At 46.0% G+C, this 21,616-nt stretch overlaps 1 protein-coding gene across 7 annotated transcripts in view; it reads left to right on the top strand.

Annotated features, from left to right (window-relative positions):
* LOC129706469 (uridine phosphorylase 1-like) overlaps window positions 1-21,616 on the top strand; it is a 74,834-nt gene that overhangs the window by 39,656 nt on the left and 13,562 nt on the right. For 6 of the 7 annotated variants that reach the window (XM_055650841.1, XM_055650833.1, XM_055650803.1 and 3 more), the window contains one exon: window positions 10,192-10,401. The exons of the other annotated variant lie outside the window; for it this stretch is intronic. In XM_055650841.1, coding sequence (XP_055506816.1) covers window positions 10,192-10,401 — 210 coding nt within the window. The remainder of the gene's footprint in view (window positions 1-10,191; window positions 10,402-21,616) is intronic. 7 annotated transcript variants of the gene reach the window in all.

A 21,616-nucleotide genomic window follows, 5' to 3' on the forward strand; every position in this document is an offset into this window, starting at 1 on the left:
TCAGTGTCACTCATGGTATGAGTCATACTTTGTAGCCACGCCCACTATTTTAACAGAAAGCTTCCTTGCTTTGCTCTCTCACTTTTAAAGTAACGTGCTAATATGAAGTTACCTATGCTGTAACGTTAATAAAGTCTGGATCTTAATCAAGGTGTGAGACTTTGTTTATTCCAACAGCAGAAGCTCAACATGGTGTCAGAGTAACGGACTCCTTGTTTAATTATATTGCTTTTATTTTAGTTTGTTGTTTTATCCAGTGATATTGCAATGGCTTTGCTCTCAGAAAACTAGAGATCCTGGTATTTGATGAGGATCTTGCAGAACGGTGGCGTGTATTTGAAGAGGATTTCTCAATTTACATTGAAGCGGATCACCCTACTGCTGCTCCCGGTGTTCGAGCGTCAATTCTTCTTAATCTGGCAGGCACAGAAGCTGCTCGACGTGCCCGAAGATTTCACTATGAACCAGCCAGATTTGACCCGGCTGGTGTCCAGATTGCTCCTGCTGAATCTATCCGAGACCCTGACTACCTACTAAGCAAATTCCGACAGTTATGTGAATTACGTACTAACTTGGTCATGGAGTGGCATTTGTTCTTTCCTGAAGCCAGAGACGGGGAGAACCTGTGGCGATGTATGTCAGTGCGCTGAAGCACATTGCCAATCGATGCAATTTCAGGGACATATGTGATGGCCTTGTCCGTGCCGTCTGGTTTATGGCGTCCGCAATGATAAATTACGCAACAAGTTACTGCGGGATGCTGACCTTACTCTAGAGACTGCTGAAAACCGTTGTCACATTGCTGAAATGGCTGACGCGCATACAAAAGTCTTAGGACACTCTGCTGGTCGTGAAATTAATGTTGCCGGTATGTCTTATCAAATCTCTTGCCGTACTCCTTAAGTGCCCGATACCTCTATCGTGAGATTGATAGACAATTGCTTTAACTGAGGAGGTTCACGTGCTGTTGTTCGTGACTGTTGCCCTGGGTATGGAAAATTATGTCGATTTTGCAACAAAAGAAATCATTTATTCAAATGCTGTCGTTCACATAGCAACAGAGTTCAAACAAGACAATCTGCTTGATTTGCAGGCTGCTGGCGAAAAGTTTGACTTCAATGTACATTCCTTGTCTGATTTAATGCATAAACAACTGGACCCCAAGGTCGCTTTGATCGTTAACCATATAACCATATAACAATTACAGCACGGAAACAGGCCATCTCGGCGCTACAAGTCCATGCCGAACAAATTTTGTTCCCCTTAGTCCCACCTGCCTGCACTCGTACCATAACCCTCCATTCCCTTCTCATCCATATGCCTATCCAATTTATTTTTAAATGATAACAATGAACCTGCCTCCACCACTTCCACTGGGAGCTCATTCCACACCGCCACCACTCTCTGCGTAAAGAAGTTCCCCCTCATATTACCCCTAAACTTCTGTCCCTTAATTCTGAAGTCATGTCCTCTTGTTTGAATCTTCCCTATTCTCAAAGGGAAAAGCTTGTCCACATCAACTCTGTCTATCCCTCTCATCATTTTAAAGACCTCTATCAGGTCCCCCCTTAACCTTCTGCGCTCCAGAGAATAAAGACCTAACTTATTCAACCTATCTCTGTAACTTAGTTGTTGAGAGATAGGTTGAATAAGTTAGGTCTTTATTCTCTGGATAAAGTTTGACTTCAATGTACATTCCTTGTCTGATTTAATGCATAAACAACTGGACCCCAAGGTCGCTTTGATCGTTAATGGCAAGTCCTTTTATCTGAAAGTTGACTCTGGCGCCAGGTGCAATGTTATGTGCCTAACTGTTTAAAAAGTTACGAAAAACAGAGACTGTCACTCCAACGTCTGCCTCCCTTATCCCATTTGCAGGAGGTCCAGTGCACCCTATCGATGAAGTTGAGTTACGTTGCTGTCTTAACTCACGTGTCCACAACCTGAGTTTCTATGTGGTTCATGAAAATGTGCCGTCTACTGGATGTCAACGCAGGTCAAGACATGGGTCTTAGCTCTTTCAGCCAATCGGTTTGTCATCTGACTATTGCCTGTGACTTTAGCCTACAAATCCTGACACAATACAAGATTTTTGACGATAAGCTGGGCAGGTTGCCTGTCAAGTATACGATCACCATTGACCCTGAGATAATTCCAGTTGTTCGTCCAGCTCATAAAATTCCCCACGCTATGTGGGCCCGTGTTCAAAGTGAACTCAACACGATGGTGTCTCTAGGTGTGATTGCTCCCATCGCTGACCCCTCGGATTGGGTCTCCACCATGGTCGTGGCAACAAAGAAGATTAAGGACGAGATACGGATTTGTATCAATCCCAAGGACTTAAACACAACGATTAAACTACCTCACTATCCCATGCGCACTGTGGAGGAGATCACAGCTGAGGAAACTATTCACAGTACTAGATGCCAAGAGTTAATTCAGGCAGATTTCGCTGGAACACCACTCCAAGTTAACCACTTTCAGCACTCCGTTTGGGCGTCACAGATTTATTTGCATGCCTTTTGGAATAAGCTCTACTAGTGAAGTATTTCAACAAGCTATGGAGCAGTTGTTTGTAGGATGTATCAGCAGAGCCATCTCCATCATCAAAGACCCTTACCACCCATCGCATGACATTTTCTCCATCCTGCCATCTGGGAAGAGGGAAGAGGAAGGGCATTAGCTGCAAAACCAGCAGGATGCTCCTCAGCTTCTTCCCACAGGCTATAAGACTGCTAAATGGACTTTGCCCCCTGCCAAGTATCGCGCACAAACCCCCACACTGCAGCAGAGCCACTGTTGTGCCGCTGCCGGTCGGAACGCCTGTTGAATGTTTAGTAGAGTGTTAAATTTGTTCATGATGCATGTATTTTTTTATTTCTATTTATTTTTCATGCACACTGAATGGACACTGGTTGAGCAACGTTTTTTTGTTTCCTCTGGGTATGCGAATACTCAGGAAATGACAATAAAGATATACAATACAATACAATACAGGTTACCCATGCTCCATTGTAGTGGACGACATCCTCGTAGCGGGATGAACTGTCGAAGAACATGATGCTAATCTGACAAAGGTCCTGGATCATGCCAAGGCCATCAACTTCAAGTTGAACCCTCAAAAATGCAAATTCAGGGTCAGTGAGGTGAAATACATAGGCCATGTGTTTACTAAAGACGGCCCAAAAACTGATCTGGCGAAAACCAGTGCTATTAACGAGCTCCCAGCGCCTACAGACGTGCTAAATTTGCAGAGATTCCTTGGCAGGATTTACTTGAGCAAATTCATTCCGGATTTTAGTGAAATATCAGCCCCATTGCGCCAGCTTACACACAAAGACACTGCTTGGACCTGGCACGAGCACAGCAGAGGGTGTTCGACACTCTTACATAGAAACATAGAAAATAGGTGCAGGAGCTGATCATCCAACTCAGTATCCTGTACCTGCCTTCTCTCCATACCCCCTGATCCCTTTAGCCACAAGGGCCACATCTAACTCCATCTTAAATATAGCCAATAAACTGGCCTCAACTACCTTCTGTGGCAGATCTTAAGCAGCAATGTCTTGTGCCACTGCTCTCGCTTACTTTGATCCTAAACGACCGGTTATACTGACTTTTGACATTTCACAACACGGACTAGGAGCAGCATGTCTTCAAAATGACGGTAGCGGCAATAAGCCGGTTGCCTATGCCTCGCTCACTATTACTGACACAGAACAACGATATGCTCAAATTGAGAAAGAGCTGTTGGGGGTTGTTTTCGCCTGCAAGAAATTTCACGACTTTATCTTTGGACATATGGTCACTATTGAAACTGCCCACCAACCATTGATCAGCATCTTTAACAAACCGATTCATGCCTCTCCAGCGCGCTTACATCGAATGTTGCTGCAACTTCAAAATTATGACATTGTTCTGATCTACAAACGTGGTAAGGTTATGCACCTGACTGACACTCTCGCGTGCACCCCGGAAGCCCTGTGAAGGGTCTGCCCTCGCCAGATGACGACTTTATCGTAATGACTGTCTTTTATTCCCTCGTCCTGTATGGAGAACTTGCTTGCCCACACTGCTGCTGATGGTACTCTACAATCGCTTGCCTCCATCATCCAGACAAACATTACAACGTTCCGCTGCCAGTCCGGCCTTTCTTTGCCGTCCGAGATGAGCTAGTGCTGCAAGATGACATAATTTTAAAAGGACACAAGGCTGTGGTCCCTGCTTCGTTGCACAGCAAGTATTTTAACGCTGTCCACACAGTGTATCCAGGTGCTGAAGCTACTGTCCTACGGGCAAGAAACATGTTCTACAGGCCTGGCATGGCCGAATACATCACCGAGAATGTGGCGTCCTGTGCAGTGTGCAACAGCTTGGCACCCCACCAACAAAAGTAACCACTTCTTTCACATCCGTTCCTGCACTCCCATGGTCTACAGTGGCAACTGACATAACAAGAGGAATCGAATTTAGGAGCAAAGAGGTCCTACTGCAGTTGTACAAAGCCTGTGTGAGACCACACCTGGAGTACTGTGTGCAGTTTTGGTCCCCTAATTTGAGGATGGACATTCTTGCTATTGAGGGAGTGCGGCGAAGGTTTACAAGGTTAATTCCCGGGATCGTGGGACTCATATGCTGAGAGAATGGAGCAGCTGGGCCAACTGGCCTGCTCCTGCATCTATTGTCTATTGACATATTTGAGTGACATGGCAAGCAGTACCCGGTACTAGTTGATTCGTATTCAGGATGGTTTGACATTGATTTTCTTAGCAGCCCCACGTCTCGTGGGGTGGTTTCAAAGCTTGCTCGCCATTTTGCAGTCCACGGAGCTCCGGGCATACTGTTATATAATAACAAATTTTATTTATGGGCGCCTTTCAAAAGTCTCAAGGACATAGAAACATAGAAACATAGAAAGTAGGTGCGAGAGCAGACCACCAGGTCCATCGAGCCCGCACCGCCATTCGCTCATGGCTGAACACTAAACAGACACACTTACCCACAAACAGTAGACACAAGACACAGAACACAAGACACTACCCTCCCCTTTATACCGCTATCACCCCTCTCCACCCCAAGAACCTCGTGATCTCCTGGGGGAGGCAAAAAACCGGATAAAAACCCAGGTCCAATTCGGGAAAAAAATCCGGGAAATTCCTCTCCGACCCCAATCTAGGCGATCGACACTTGTCCAGGAGATCACTCAGGTCTTACTATACTAACCATACCTAGGTCCATATCCCTGCCCTCTCCCCGTAGCCCCTTATCCCTTTGGCAGCTAAAAAACCATCTATTTTAGTCTTAAATATATTTAAAGTTTCTGCTTCCACTGCTCCCTGGGGCAGTGAATTCCATAAATTAACCACCCTCTGGGTGAAGAAGTTCTTCCTCATCTCAGTTTTAAAAGAGCCCCCCCTTATTCTGCAACTATGTCCCCTAGTTCTAGTTTCCCCGATCATTGGGAACATCCTCGGGGCATCCACCCGATCAAAGCCCCTCACGATCTTATATGTTTCAATGAGATCGCCTCTCATTCTTCTAAACTCCAAAGAGTAGAGTTCCAGCCTACTTAACCTTTCCTCATATGTCAATCCCCTCATTGCAGGAATTAATCTTGTAAACCTTCGCTGCACTGCCTCCAGGGCTAGTACATCCTTTCTTAAGTATGGACCCCAGAACTGTACACAGTATTCCAAATGTGGTCTCACTAATACTGTGTACAGCTGCAGCAAGACCTCCGTGTTTTTATACTCAATCCCCCTAGCAATAAAGGCCAAAACTCCATTGGCCTTCCTGATTGCTTGCTGCACCTGTAAGGACACCTTACAGAATTTAACAAGAGTAAAAAACATTTAATCGGAGTAAAATAAATAATAATGACATCACCAATACACAAATTAAAGACAGAATTCGATCCAAAGACAAAAAAAAATCAAAAACACAATGTGAAGAGAGAGCAGCGGCAGCTAAACCGCGCCAGCGTCCACTCTCCCTTCCGACAGCCATCTTGGACACAAACTAAAATAATCACTTACACACAAAAATCATCCCCCCACAATGGTTACCACTGTAGGGGAAGGTACAATGTCCAATCCCCATCCCCAGTTCTCCCAAAGTCAGGCCTATTGAGGCCTCCGCTATTCCCCCTACGGAGGCCCGATGTTCCTGGCCGTTATCGCTGGGTGCTGTTGCCCCGGCGTCGGGAGAGTCCTCTCAGCGGCTGGGCCACCTGGAACGGCCGCTTCCTTACCGGAGACCGCGGCTTCCCCGCCGGTTTGGAGCTCCCAGGCTCCCGATATTGAAGTCGGCGCCGCCCGTTTCGCTCCGCAGACCCACAGCCCGGAGGTGTTGAACTCGGCGATCACAACTTACCGGAGCTCCAGCGCGTCTATGCAGCGCGGCGACCCAGGCAAGGCATCGCCTGCTCCGCTCCGCGATAGCGCTCCAGCACTGTGCCGCCACCGAAGCCGAGGTGCTGGGCGGTCCCCGCCAGGAAATGGCGCTCCACGCCCGCTGATAGGCCGCGAGGACGGGTCGACGGGGCAGCCCGGAGAAAATACTGCCTCACCGACCAGACGGCTGCTGGTTAGCAGCCGTTCCCCAAGATGGCTCCTCCTCCTTGATAACGGCAGTTTTATCATTGATAAACTGCTGATTACCAGCTAACACCTCAAGGAATTTGCTGCACGCTGGAATTTTTGCCACATTACCAGCAGCCCTGAATATCCACAGTCGAATGGATTACCTGAACAGGCTGTCAAGAGTGCCAAACAGCTCATGGAACGTTCGTACAGAGCTAATTCCGACGTGTTCCTGGATTACTCAATTTACGCAACATCTCCGGTGACCCCATTTTGGGTTCACCTGCACAACGTTTATTGTCGAGGCAGATCCGAGCCACGGTGCCTGTGGCAGATCAGGCATTGATCCTACAGGTGGTTGCACCATCGGAAGTCCAGTCCAGGTTACAACAAAAACGTGACATTCAAAAACAATGGTATGACAAGACAAGTAGGCCACTGCCACCATTAACCAGGGGGCACGTGGTTCGTTTGCAGACTGACAAAGGCCATGACCGCATCGGTGTAATATCAGAAACTGCTTCTGAGCCACACTCATATCTGGTCAGTGCCGATGGCGGCACCTACAGGCGTTACAGACAACATCTCCTGCCTGTGAACGAGCCAGTTCCACCTCTGTACTATCCAGACCGTCCATGTCCAGTGGCATTCCTCCGCTTACACCAGCACAACAACCCACTTCTGCGATGGCTGCTTGGCCACAGTCCCCTGTTTCATCACCGGGAATGTCGGTTCAGTCTCCCTCACCTGTGAAGCCACCGGCTCTGTCCCCGGTGGGGAAAACGGAAATGGTCTTTATCGCACACGTGCTGGTCGTGTTTGCAAGCCGGTCGTGAAGTACCCGGGCTATGTTTGACTTTTCTCCAGTTTATTATCAATTGCTATGCATGCCTTATTTAGTCAATGGTTTTGTACTGATGTTTAATTCTTTAAGAGGGAGGATGTAGATCAGTGTCACTCATGGTATGAGTCATACTTTATAGCCAAGCCCACTAGTTTAACAGAAAGCTTCCTTGCCTTGCTCTCTCACTTTTAGAGTAACCTGCTAATATGAAGTTACCTATGCTGTTACGTTAATAAAGTCTTTGGATCTTAATCACAGTGTGAGACTTTGATTATTCGAACAGCAGAAGCTCAACAGTGGGTAGGTTGAAAATTTTCAAAAAGAGGCTTTCAAGAAAGTTTAACAGATATGGTTTACTATGCAATTGCAAATTAGGGATTGAAAACCTGTGTGAGATGGCAAGGTTACAATAGTAGAAGTTGTTTACAACGAAATACTAAATAATGATAGGAGGGAAATGATTTAATCCTATGATTTATAAATAGCTTCTCGATGGTAAAGATCTCCTTTATAAATGAACGGACTGAGGCAAGGGGGATGGACATAATTTTGGGTTGAAGCCCTGTATCAGGATTGAGAATGTAGAGGAAAAATAACCAGAATATACTATTCTCAGAACTGGAAGAGGTAGAGATGGAGCTCGGAATGGCAGGGAATAGGAAAACTGAACTAAGGGAGAAGGAACACAGGTAGATAGATAAGTATATGGGTAATGGACATATGGAACAAGGTGGCAAGGGTAATGAATCTAGGTAATGGGTGGATGAGCAGGGATGGAAAAGATGAACAAATGGAAAGAAGGTGGGAGTGGGAAGGAACACGGGAAGTGACTTACTCTACTGCAAATTCTCTTCAAGTTACGTCCACTTTGAAGGAGTTCTCGGCTTTTTGATGGGAGATCTGCGTGAAGCTCTTTCCCTATTCTCCCACTATTAGGAAATCATGCCAATGGTTGGAATCATACCTCACCCAAAAGCAGATGATTATGATTGTTGCAGATGTATGATCATAGCATCAGAACATGGCAGGTGTCCTTCAGCACAATGTCCTAGCCAACCATCTTCAGTTGTTTCATCAGTTCCATTATCCAAAGATCGGAAGTGGAGATATTCCTGTAGTAACGATTTAGACAAGGGAATTAAATGTAACATCTCCAAGTTTGAGGATGACACGAAGCTGGATGGCTGTGTGAGCTGCAATGAGGATGCTATGAGGCTGCAGGGTGACTTGGATAGTTTGGGTTAGTGGGCAGATGCACAGCAGATGCAGTATAATGTGGATAAATGCAAGGTTGGAAAGAACAGGAAGATAGATTATTATCAGAATGGTTTCACATTAGAAAAAGGGGAGGTGCAACAAGACCTGAGTGTGCTTGTACATCAGTCACTGAAAGTAACCATGCAGGTACAGCGGGCAGTGAGAGGATTTGAGGTTAGGAGCATGGAGATCCTACTGCAGTTGTACAGGGCCCTGGTGAGACCGCACCTGTAGTATTGTGTGTAATTTTGGTCTCCAAATTTGAGGAAGGACATTATTATTATTGAGGGTCTGCAGCATAGATTCACCACGTTAATCCCCGGGATGGCGGGAATGACATATAATGAAAGAATGTGTCGACTGGGCTTGTATTCACTGGAATTTTCGGATGAGAGGGGATCTTATAGAAACATGTAAAATTCTTAAAGGATTGGACAGGATAGATGCAGGAAAAATGGTCCTAATGTTGGGGGAGTCCAGAACCATGGGTCACAGTTTTAAGAATAAGGGGTAGGCCATTTAGGACTGAGATGAGGAAAAATTTCTTCGCCCAGAGAGTTGTGAATCTGTGGAAATCTCTGCCAGTGGAGGCCAATTCACTGGATGTATTCAAGAGAGTTACATTTAGCTCTTGGGGCTAAAGGAATTAAGGGATATGGGGAAAAAAGCAGGAACAGGGTACTGATTTTAGAGACACAATCATATTGAATGGCGGTGCTGGCTCGAATGGCCGAATGACTTTGCACCTATTTTTCTCTGTTCTAGTTGTGATCTTAGAATGATCACTGTTCTTAATAATCTGTTCTTAAATCTTGATCATAAATTAGCTATCAATATAACATCAATTAATCATACACTATTATGAAACGGTGTTCAGGTGTTATGAATTCATCAAATAAGGAAAATAATCATGTTCATAAGTTCTATTGGCATAATTAGGTAATTCGGCCCATCAAGTCTATTCTGCCATTCAATCATGGCTGATCTATTTTTCCTTCTCAACCCCATTCTTGTGCCTTCTCCACATAACCCCTGACACCCTTACTAATCAAGAATCTTTGTCAATCTGCGCCTTAAAAATATCCATTGGCCTGGCCTTCACAGCTGTCTGTGGCAATGAATTCCACAGATTCATCACCCTCTGGCTTAAGAAATTCCTTATCGCCTTCCGAAAGTAAGTCATTTAATTCTGAGGCTATGGCCTCTGGAATTTAACAATTATTTAATAACATACATTGGTAAAACTGTTAGATGTTAAGTATTGTCCTGAAAGAATTGGCAGAGCCCCTCTGCCCCTTTCATTACACATCATATGGCATGTGAATAATTAAGTGTGGGTCTAATGTACTGGACAGCCACATGCAGGAAGTGATGTTACGTGACAGGTCCAATCTCTGACAGGATCACAAGCAGCAGTTGACCTCACTATATCTACAAGCATGAATATTACATAGAATTATATAGAACTATATTGGCCGTTGATTTTGAGCAGTTCTTTTAATTTTTCAGGAGTGCAACCAGGTACAGTTGTAGTTACCAGAGTCGCAATGGATGCTTGCTTTTGTCCTCATTTCGAACAAAATGTAATGGGGACGATTATGTCTTATTCAACAATGCTAAATGAATGTCTGGCTCAAGAAATGGTTGAATGCAGCAAGGAAATTAATAAATTCAACACTATCCTCGGCAATACCCTATGCACGTCTGATTTCTATGAAGGTAGGAAATATGTTTAAAAAACATACTTGACTGTACTTTACAGTATTTTGGATTGGGTCACATGAACTCAACAAAAAGTTCAATTTAAATGGGAGAAATATAGATATATCATAATAACTAGAACATAGAGCATAGAACAGCACAAGAACTGGGCCTTCGGCACGGAATGTCTGAACATGATGCCAAGACCAACTCTTATTTGCCTGCACATAATCCATATCCCTCCATCCCCTGCAGTTCCGTATGCCTATCCAAAAGTCTCTTTAACTGCCCCAATCGTTTGCCTCAACCACCAACCCAAGCAGCCCCGTCTTCCAGGCACTCACCACCCATTGTAAATAAAGTAGCTCTGAACATTTCCTTTAAACTTTGCCCCTCTCACCTTAAAGCTATGCCATCAGGTATTTGATTTTTCCACCTTAGGAAAAAAGTTCTGTGTTTACATTATGCCTCTCCTAATTTTATATACTTCTATTAGGTCTCTCCGTAATTACCAGTGTGCTAGAGAATCGGTTAAATCTCAGCTAAAATGTTGTGGGTAATCCTGGGCCCCAAATTTCTGGGAAAGGCCTTACAAATAATTTAAATAAGATTTGCCAGGATGTTTCTAAAAATGGGAATTCAGTTCTAAAGTTGTAATTGGCAAAAACATCTGTTTTGTTGTTGTTAGAACATTTCTTATTATATGTAGTTAAAAAAATTATTAGAGGTTTTAATTGAATAGAAAATGAAAAATAATTCCCTGTGTGATTGGGTCAATAAACAGAGATTGTAAATTCAAAACCTGGGCCATTGAGTTGCATGCTATTGAACCAGCAATACACAGTCAAAGCATCAATTGATTTTTGCCTGCTTCCTTACTATTGCAAATTACATGGGTCACAGAGTCATCAATTTGTGATGGGATCTGTGCTGGGACCTCTGCTGTTTGTGATATATATAAATGACTTGGATATAAACATAGACAGGTTGGTTAGTAAGTTTGCAGATGACACCAAGATTGCTGGAGTCACGAACTGTAAGGCAGGCTATAAAGGTACACAATGGGATATAGATCTGCTACAGAATTGGGTGGAGAAATGGCTGGTAGAATTTAATACATGCAAATATGAAATGTTGTACTTTGGGAGTTTAAATGTAATGGGAACATATATAATTAATAGCATGACCCTTAACAGCATTGATGTACAGAGAATTCTTGGGATCCAAGTCCATAACTCCCTGAAAGTGGCAACACAAGTAGATAGAGTAGTAAAGAAAGCATATGCTATCTTTGTGATGGGATCTGTGCTGGGACCTCCGTTGTTTGTGATATCTATATATAAATGACTTGGATGTAAACCGATTTGATCATTTCTTTTTCTATCTGTAACTTGTATTCATGGAAACTGAAAACTTCCTGTCGCTTCATAGATTTTACCTTTTATTGTTTAGTAAATAATTTATTTATTTCCTGATTGTAAAATAAATCCCCACGGTACCACACTGAGCTTAATTTTCCAATTTTGCCTACTCACTTAATTTGTCAAGATTAGTGTGAATGAAACAAAACAAAATATGGTGATAGGCCAAGTGTTTACCATTGTGAGAAGCAACAACAAACCATGGAACTTATGCACAGGTTTGTTTGTTAAGACTAGGTGAACAATTTGAGGAATCTTTTATGACATAAACATATCCAGTTGATTTTGAAAAAGAGTGCATGAAATTCTTGGTGTGGATACAAGACATTGAGGAAGAAGACACAAAGTGCTGGAATAACTCAGCGGGTCAGGCAGCATCTCTGGAGAACATGGATAGGTGGTGTTTTGGGTCGGGACCCTTCTTCACACTGATTGTAGGAGTCAGGAGGGAAAAGCTGGAAGAGAAGAGGGGCAGGACAAAGTCAGACAGGTTTTAGGCTCATACACATGATGGGGGAGGGAGGGGTGTTGATAGGCAGATGGTTAGACAAAGCCCAGAGATCAAAATACAGAAATGTGAGGCAAAAGGATTGAAGATTTGTGAATTGTGAAGCTAGAGGTTTTGATCAGTGATTCTAAATCATTCCATCTTGCATTCATAAGTTATAGGTTTGGCCATTTTAAAACTAGTTTTAGATTCTGCAGTATTAATAACATTCTAACAGGGAGGTGGTAGAAAAGGTTATATTGATGATCATGGATTATGAACTGGAAACTGAGCAAAATTCTGTTGGAAATTTGAGAGCTGTTAAATGAATCATTTATTGTTTTAATCTGAAGGCAGGAAGATTTTCTACTTCCACATTTCTATAGAGAAATAATATTTATTAAAATGATTTAATAAAATGATAACCAGCAGTTTTATAGCTTAAACAAAGTAAGCTTTCACATTCGGACTGTTTTAGTACAAGTTCAACAGCATAAAAATACTAATTCCCAGTCTACCTTTCCTCATCAGCCTGCCTTTTTATCTTTTTTATTTCCCTACTTTGTCTTTGCATTGTTCCTTTGTTGTTTCAATTTTCAGCATCTCATTAAGTTTTGAAGTGTAACTGTTTGGTTTGTTTTCAAATTTTGATTCTGATTACTGCATTAATTGTGACAGTTTATATTTTGGTAAGCTCCTACATCGATCAAATATTTTTACCTCAATTTTAAACTTAGATTAAATTCACTTCTTGGGATCATGTGATTTCCAAGCTCTCTTGAGCAGCCTTAATGTCTTAATGTTCACATAAGATTGTATGTATAATTATTTTTGCCTTATCATTGTAAAAGAGATGTATACCATGAAAGGACCTATACCAATAACGATAATAAAAAAATCATGGCCTTGGTATTTAATCAAATAATCCTGTTTCTTTCAGTGTTAACATAATCAAAAACTGACTTTGTTTGAAGTGAAGCACAATCTATATTACTAAATCTCTGATCTTGACTGCTTTTGGCCGACTGTGGTGCGATTTCCGAGAGAACGCCGCAACCTACGGCCGTCACTTTTGGCCACCTCGCTCAGAGCCCCCCTCCGCCATATGAGTGCGGAGGATTTTTTCCATCGATGAAAAATGAGAGAAATATTAATGTTTTTACAAAATTCCCCATTCTCTAATAATAATAATAATACATTTTATTTTCGGGCGCCTTTCAAATCTCAAGGTCACCTTACAAAGATTAAACAGAAGAGAAAAAAAACATATAGCCGGAGAAAAATAAATAATAAGGACATCATCAATACACAAATTAAAGATAAAAGTCGCTCCAAAGACACAAAATAATTTTTTTTTTTAAAACACAATGTGAAGAGAGAGCAGCGGCAGCTAAAGCGCGCCAGCGTCCACTCTCTCTTCCGACAGCCATCTTGGACACAGACTAACAAAGTACCTTACACACAGAAAAATCATCCCCCCACAGTGGTTACCACTGTGGGTGAAGGCACAAAAGTCCAGTTCCCAACCCCAGTTTTCCCAAAAGTCAGGCCTATTAAGGCCACCGCTGTTGCCTCAACGGAGGCCCGATGTTCCTGGCCGTTCTAGCCGGGTGGTCGTGCCCCGGCGTCGGGAGAGTCCTCACAGCGGCTGGGCCACCTGGAACGGCCGCTTCCTAGCAGGGGATTGTCGGCTTCCGAAGCCGACAAGGACGCACCGAGTTGGAGCTCCCGATGTTAATGTTGGTGCCGCCCGCTCCGCTCCGCAGACCAGCAGCCCGGAGGTGTTGCTCTCGGCGGTCCTGCTTACCGGAGCTCCAGCGCGTCGATCCAGCGCGGCGACCCAGGCAAGGTATTGCCCGCTCCGCCGCTCCGCGATGGCGCTCCAGCGCTGTGCCGCCACCGAAGCCGAGGTGCTGGGCGGTCCCCACCAGGAAACGACGCTCCAAGCCCGCTGGTAGGCCACGAGGACGGGTCGACGGGCAGCCCAGAGAAAAACCTGCCTCACCGACCAGGTAGGGACCTAGAAGTAAGGTTACCTCCTTCCCCCTACAATAAGAAGTCAATTTCTCCGAAAAAACGACGAACAAAACTAACTAAAAACTGAAAATAAAATGAATTAAACGGATGGCTGCTAGTTAGCAGCCGTTCCCCAAATGGCTCCTCCTCCTCTCTGCTGCCCCCGCTGGCGGCAGGGGGAGGGACTATAAAACCAGGAAGTGTCGTGCCTCACTCAGTCTCTGCCAGACCAGGAAGCGAGAGGGTCACGGCTCACTGAGCTGCGAATAACACAACGCACGTCTACTCCACGGTGAGTCCCCTCGATGTGGCTGTAAAGTGGCTGCAGCCCCTTTTAAAAAGTTTGTGTTCACAAAATGAATTTTGGTTGTCGGGTGCCTGCAGCCCAATTGTTTGCCTCGTCTTTTTTAACAAGTTTGTGTTCACAAAATGAATTTTACTTCGGAGTCACGTGAGTGACTACGTGAAGAACCCCGCTAGGACGCATGCGTATCGCTACACGCATTGCAACGAGTCACAGCAGGGGGAACGATGTTCCCCTAGCGGCAAAATTTGAAAGACGGGAACAACAGGTAAGAGACTCTGCGTTCCGGAATTTGAAAGTCGGGAACAGCAGGTAAGAAGACTCTGCGTTCCTTCCACTTACCTTTTAGGTGGAGACATGGACTGGATCCACGAAGGCTGCGGGAAAGCTGGCGGGGGAGAACCGCAGAATTGCGGGCAGTCAGCAGCAGCAGCAAACGGCACGCTGATCTCCCGTAATGGGAACAGCTGTGCCCGACTTCCCTCCCGACTTCGCTCCCGCGCCGGCCCCGGCCGGTCGGGAGAGGTGAGCGGCTGGAGGAGATACTAAGCAGCCGCGAGCAACCAGTGCCCGTGTGCATGGGGGTCGGTTTGAGCGGCTGCAGGAGAAATTAAGCAGCCGCGAGCGACCAGTGCCCGTGAGCACCGGGGTCGGTTGGAGCGGCTGCAGCATGCAGGATAAAGAGCAGCTGGGAGCAGCCAGTGCCCGAGAGCATTGGAGCCGGTTGGACCGGCTGCAGGAGCAGTACCCCTTGTGGGGCTGCAGAGTGCAAATACTCCAAAGTGGCAAAGCCACAGTGGGCAACTAATAAGCCCACAGCAATACTCCTTGTGGAGTGGCACAGAGTTCTCACTCATCAGAGGGGAACACCGAGAGTCAATCCTGGGCTGGCTGCAGGAGCTGGAACAGGAGCAGCTTCAGGAGCAGCCGTGACGGCCAGTGTCCGGGAGCATTGGAGCCGGATGGAGTGGCTGCAGGAACTGGAGCAGGAGCAGCCTCAGGAGTAACGGCTTCAGGAGCACCCGCGATGGCCAGTGATCATGTGCATTGGAGCCGGTTGGGTGCCCGAGAGCATCGGGACCAGCTGGAGCGGCTGTTGGAGCAGGTAAGTGGCAGCTCCATGAGATGGAGACTAGTCACAGAGGGGCAGCTAGTAAGTCCTACAGCAGTACCTCTTGTAGGGCTGCACAGTGTTCTCCCTCATCAGAGGGGAGTATAGGGGGTCAATTTTGGGCTGCACTTGAACAGGGGAGCAGAACATACCCCTAGTACACTTAGGGTGCAGAAAACCTATGGGAAAACACTTACCATCAGGGAACTGCAAAACCTGAATGTTCCCAGTGTCAACCAAAACATGGTAGGGCAGTGAGTTGAAACAAAAGAAAGTTCTAAGTCCTAACAGCGGGACGGGATCGGTCGCACTATAAACAGAGACATGACACTAGATCACCAGGATGCACTGGCCTTATATGCTAACCTGGAACCTCCCAACCTCCAATATTAAAATTTGGAGGCATCTTATCTTAACATGGAAAGAACTTCACATAGAGGGAACTCTGGGCACATTAAGGAACGTCTTAAAAACTACTTCCTGGGAAATGTGCTACCCTCATCAGACATCGGCACCTCAACGACACGGCGGATGCCGAAATAGTAACAAACCTACTAATAGTAACCAGGGAGGTTGGTGGGAGATAACAGATCCATCTGTATGCATAGAATTATTCTACCAACACTTACAATTCAGTTATAAGGGTATACCTTAGAATTATTCATTCCATTATCCTCCAGTTCAGCATGTACCGAACTGAATGTTCATGCTTAACGGGTAAGAATCAACTCAAGCGCATACTGAACTACAGTGCCCATATATTATAGGAGTTATGGAGGACATCCAACACGTATCACAGGAATTTGTGTCCTAAATATCCTTATCATAATTTAGAGGTGGTTGCCACTTCATCTTAGATTGACTAATTTGAATACTTCGTACTTTATATTCATTACAGATGGGAACCTTTGGTGCAACTAAGGTATCGATCTTAGGGTACTACATGGCAAGCATGGTATTAAAATATGCTTGCTATATAGTACTCATTGGAGGTGCCCACAGATGTATTTAACATAACAGATCGTCTGCGGTCCACCGTTAACACACTTCACATGGCAGTGACTTTGCCGTAAGAAAGGGTACAGCCTTTATGGAGGCTTGCAGGGAACTAAACCATCCATGAGACTGGTAGTAGAATAATTGGCATTAGGGGCTGTGTGACAGCCACATGATATCGGACCTTTACATAATCATAGTACAGAGCGTAACACGCGTCACTCAAGAAATTATGTGGGGGTCATTCTGACAGACTAATGAAGCAACCAACAGAGGCCACTATGGTACAAAAATGGTGGAACATACTTTAGGCATTGTTCCTAACCAAACACAGTTACCCGTCTATGGAACCACATACTGATGGGCCTTGGATTGGGATGCTACTAATTCCATCTCGAGCTGTGGGGGAGATGGAATGCTCAGGAGGCATCAATACTAGTGGTGTGGCGGAGTGGCGGCGCGGCTCTGGCTGCTGCGGCTTACCGGCGGTCCCGTTGTCTTTGTGTTTTTATGTTGTTTATTTTGTTTGGTTAGTTTAGTTTTTTGGTTTTAGTTTGTGTTTTGGGGGGGGGGGGTTGAAACGGGGTTTGCAGTCTCTCCCTGCGGGGGAATACGACCTTTTTGTCGTATTCCCCTTCTCTGCCTCCGTCTGCGCTGAGGCCTAATGGAGCTGACGACCTCGAGGCTCCGGAGGCAGAGCACCGTCAGGACTCGCTCTGAGCTCGCTCCCGTGAGGGTGGTCCGGCTCAGGGCTGGAAGAGGTTGGGACGCTCCCGTGTGGGCGGCCAGCCCGAGGGTGGAACGAGGCTCCCATCGGAGCAGCCGAGCTCGGGAAGGTGCGGCGCTGGCAGCCCGAGGGAGGTTCGGCGCCCAAGTCGGGGCGGCCCGGTCCGGGGGGGAGAAGCGACGCCCAAGTCGGGGCGGCCCGGTCCGGGGGAGGTTCGGCGCCCAAGTCGGGGCGGCCCGGTCCGGGGGGAGAAGCGACGCCCAAGTCGGGGCAGCCCAGCGGGGCAGCCCAGCCCGGGGAAGAAGCGACGCCCAAGTCGGGGCGGCCCAGTCCGGGGGAGGTTCGGCGTCCAAGTCGGGGCGGCCCGGTCCGGGGGAGAAGCGACGCCATGTCGGGGCGGCCCGGTCCGGGGGAGAAGCGACGCCCAAGTCGGGGCGGCCCGGTCCGGGGGAGAAGCGACGCCCAAGTCGGGGCGGCCCGGTCCGGGGGAGAAGCGACGCCCAAGTCGGGGCGGCCCAGTCCGGGGGAGAAGCGACGCCCAAGTCGGGGCGGCCAAGTCGGGGCGGCCCAGTCCGGCGACGCCCAAGTCGGGGCGGCCCGGTCCGGGGGAGAGAAGCGACGCCCATGTCGGGGCGGCCCGGTCCAGGGGAGGTTCGGCACCCATGTCGGGGCGGCCCAGCCCGAGGCTGAAGACGGCACAGTACTCACGTGAGGGTGGCTGGGACGGTGTTCTGGCGGCGGTGGCCTGAGTCCGGGGTTCGGCCGCGGGCCAGCAGCTGCTTCTGCAGGACTGGTGGGCGGCAGCTTCAACCACCCCGGGCCGCGGTGTTTGAGCCGCGGGACAGTTCTTAACATCGCCCGGGGGGGGGGGGGAATCGCCCCAGCGCAGAGGGAGAAGAGGAGGGAAGAGACTGCGACCTAAGACTTTTGCCTCCATCTCAGTGAGGAGATGCTGGGTGGTCTCACTGTGGTGGATGTTAATGTGTGTTGTATTATATGTATGACTGCTGCAATTTCGTTCAGACTAAGTATCAATGACAATAAAAGGCTATCTATCTATCTATCTATCTATCTCTCTATCTATTTACTAACGTTGGGCATATATATCTGGGGAAGTGAGTGCTAGTCATGGCTTTAAGTCGTATTGTTTTGGGTTATATCACCAGTATGTTAGTCTACAAATTGACAACACCACCGGGGTAGCATATGTTAACCATATGGGTAGAAACATATCAACACCATGTGACTATCTGGCCAACGCTGTTTGTGAATTGAATTGAATTGAATCCTTTATTGTCAATCAGACCTTTCTGTCTGAACGAAATGTTGTTGCCTGCAGCCATACATGTAATAATAACAACACATAATAAACACAAACTAACATCCATCACAGTGAGTTCACCAAACACCTCCTCAATGTGATGGAGGCGATAGTCTTAGAGTTACTGTCTCTATTAATCTGGATTAATAGCATATCCAGATAGAGATTGGATATCAGCTTCCAACTACCAGGGAAACTGAATTTAGTGGCAGACAACAGGTCACGCTAAGTCTAAAAACTCTGTATGGATGTTGGATAAAATATGTATTGCTGGATCAGCCGGTATGGAACGGATAAAGACCTATTCACATCCATGCTCTTACCAGTTATCAAATTATGTTCTTGGGAGCCAGAACCTGGGGCAGTGGTTCAGATGTATCTTCGCTGATTGGGGGATCATTTATGCATCCCTCCCTTTGCCTCATCAGTCGGGTATTTAGGAAGAAACTATAGACTCCACGTCTCGAATTTTGATAATACCTGATTGCCCTACGCAACCATGGGTACTGGTGATATCAACATGGGTCAGAACCATACATCACCATCCATCATAGACCTAACTTACTGGGTCTTCCCGCAACAAGGGGAGTTACCCATGTCACTATTATATATTAACCTATTTATTTAGAGTTGAAAGCACCTCTTCTACACCTGGGACTGACGGACCGAATGCGGAATTATTTCAGCGGGTCACAGACAGTCCACCCAAACATCAGTACTTGGTATCATCTAGTAATGGGAAGTACTGTCACAACAATAATCATCACCCACAGATCTATGAACATCCCGTCTGTTCTGGAATTCCTGGCAAGCCTCCATTACGATGAGAGGCTCAGTCATAGTGCCATCAACTGCGCCAGAAGTGCTCTGTCAACATACCTGTCAAAGGTACAGAGCGGCATTCTGTTGGGACAAACCCTGGTAAACAAACTCATGAGGGGCATTTTTAAAATTAGTCCCCAAGAACCAGGTACTCCCAAATATGGGATGTGAGCATTGTACTGACCATGTTAAGAAACTGGTCTCCAGCTACAGCTCTGTTCCTACGGAAACTGACTATGAAAACAGTCATGCTGATGGTCCTGGTCACGCCACAAAGGGTCCAGTCACCACAGAAAATAAGGTTGGACAACATGATTAGTTCATCTGGAATTTAAGGTTTACATCAGTGTAATAGTCATACAGAACATGACTTCAGAATTAAGGGACAGAGGTTTAGGGGTAATATGAGGGGGAACTTCTTTACTCAGAGAGTGGTAGCGGTGTGGAATGAGCTTCCAGTGGAAGTGGTGGAGGCAGGTTCATTGGTATCATTTAAAAATAAATTGGATAGGCATATGGATGAAAAGGGAATGGAGGGTTATGGTATGAGTGCAGGCAGGTGGGACTAAGGGGAAAAAAAGTTGTTCGGCACGGACTTGTAGGGCCGAGATGGCCTGTTTCCGTGCTGTAATTGTTATAAGGTTATAACAGACAGGGGTCAACACGCCTAAAAAACAGAATTCGGAGCCTACCCTACAGATGTCTTCTCTGTATTATAACTCACATTATCATACATGAAGTATTCTAAGATCATCAGAGGGAAAAAATGTCACTTTAATCAGCTACTAACAGCCATTCAAAACAGTGACAGTCCAGACCATTTCTAGATGGCTAAAACAAGTCCTAAATAGGCTGGAGTGGACACTAGCATTTCAAATCTCACTCCACCACGGCTGCAGCTACATTGGCAGCTATGAAGTTGGACGTACCAATGGACCAAATCCTCAAGACATCAGGATGGCCAACGGAGGAACTTTCCAACGACTTTATAACAAACCAGTCATTGAACCTGGAACATTTGCAGAAACAAATTTAAGTTCTGTAATATAATATACCCATAAATAGGGCCAATAATTGGTGTTAATATTTTTACTGTTGGATTTCAATATCGTATTGATGTCTAATGATGTTAACTCTATTCTCCCCCAAAATCAAGGCAGATGTGATGCATGGACTCGTTCCACGGCATGAAATCACAGAGCTTTAAAATCTTCACGTAGTCACTCACGTGACTCCGAAGTAAAATAGTAAGATTAAACGAGAACTTACCAGTTTGAAGTTTGATCTTTATTTTATGAGGAGGAACGTTGAGGGAATACGTGCCCTCCGCTCCCACCCTTGATCATAGTCTGAACTGGTATCTGTTGTCTAATCTTACTATGTTTAGTCATTATAGTTATCTGTGATTCCACACCGCTGCTTTGAAGAATGACACGCATGCGTCCTGGCGGGGTTCTTCATGTATTCCCTCAACGTTCCTCCTCATAAAATAAAGATCAAACTTCAAACTGGTAAGTTCTCATTTAATCTTACTTTTGGTTGTCAGGTGTCTGCAGCCCAATTGTTTGCCTCGCCTTTTTTTAACAAGTCTGTGTTCACAAAACAAATTTTGGTTGGCGGGTGTCTGCAGCCCAATTGTTTGCCTCGCCTTTTGTAACAAGTTTGTGTCCACAAAATGAATTTTGGTTGTCGGGCGTCTGCAGCCCAATTGTTTGCCTCGCCTTTTTTGACAAGTTTGTGTCCACAAAATGAATTTTGGTTGTCGGGTGGCCGCAGCCCAATTGTTTGCTTTGGCTTGGCTTTTAAAATCGTTGCAACAGTTCGATGCCTGCCCAAGCATCCATAAGGCCCACAATGTCTATACTAGCCCTTTGGAAACCAGTACCTTCAGCCCGCAACACGCATACTAACGCAACAGACAGCGCCCCCCCCACTGGCGAGCAGTATTGGAATTGGTGGAGAGGTGGAATATTGCGTTGGTGACCAGCCCTCCCGTGTGATGCTGGGACCCAACGGGTCCCACTTAGT

The sequence above is a fragment of the Leucoraja erinacea genome, chromosome 2, assembly GCF_028641065.1.
Source record: "Leucoraja erinacea ecotype New England chromosome 2, Leri_hhj_1, whole genome shotgun sequence".
NCBI lineage: Eukaryota > Metazoa > Chordata > Chondrichthyes > Rajiformes > Rajidae > Leucoraja > Leucoraja erinaceus.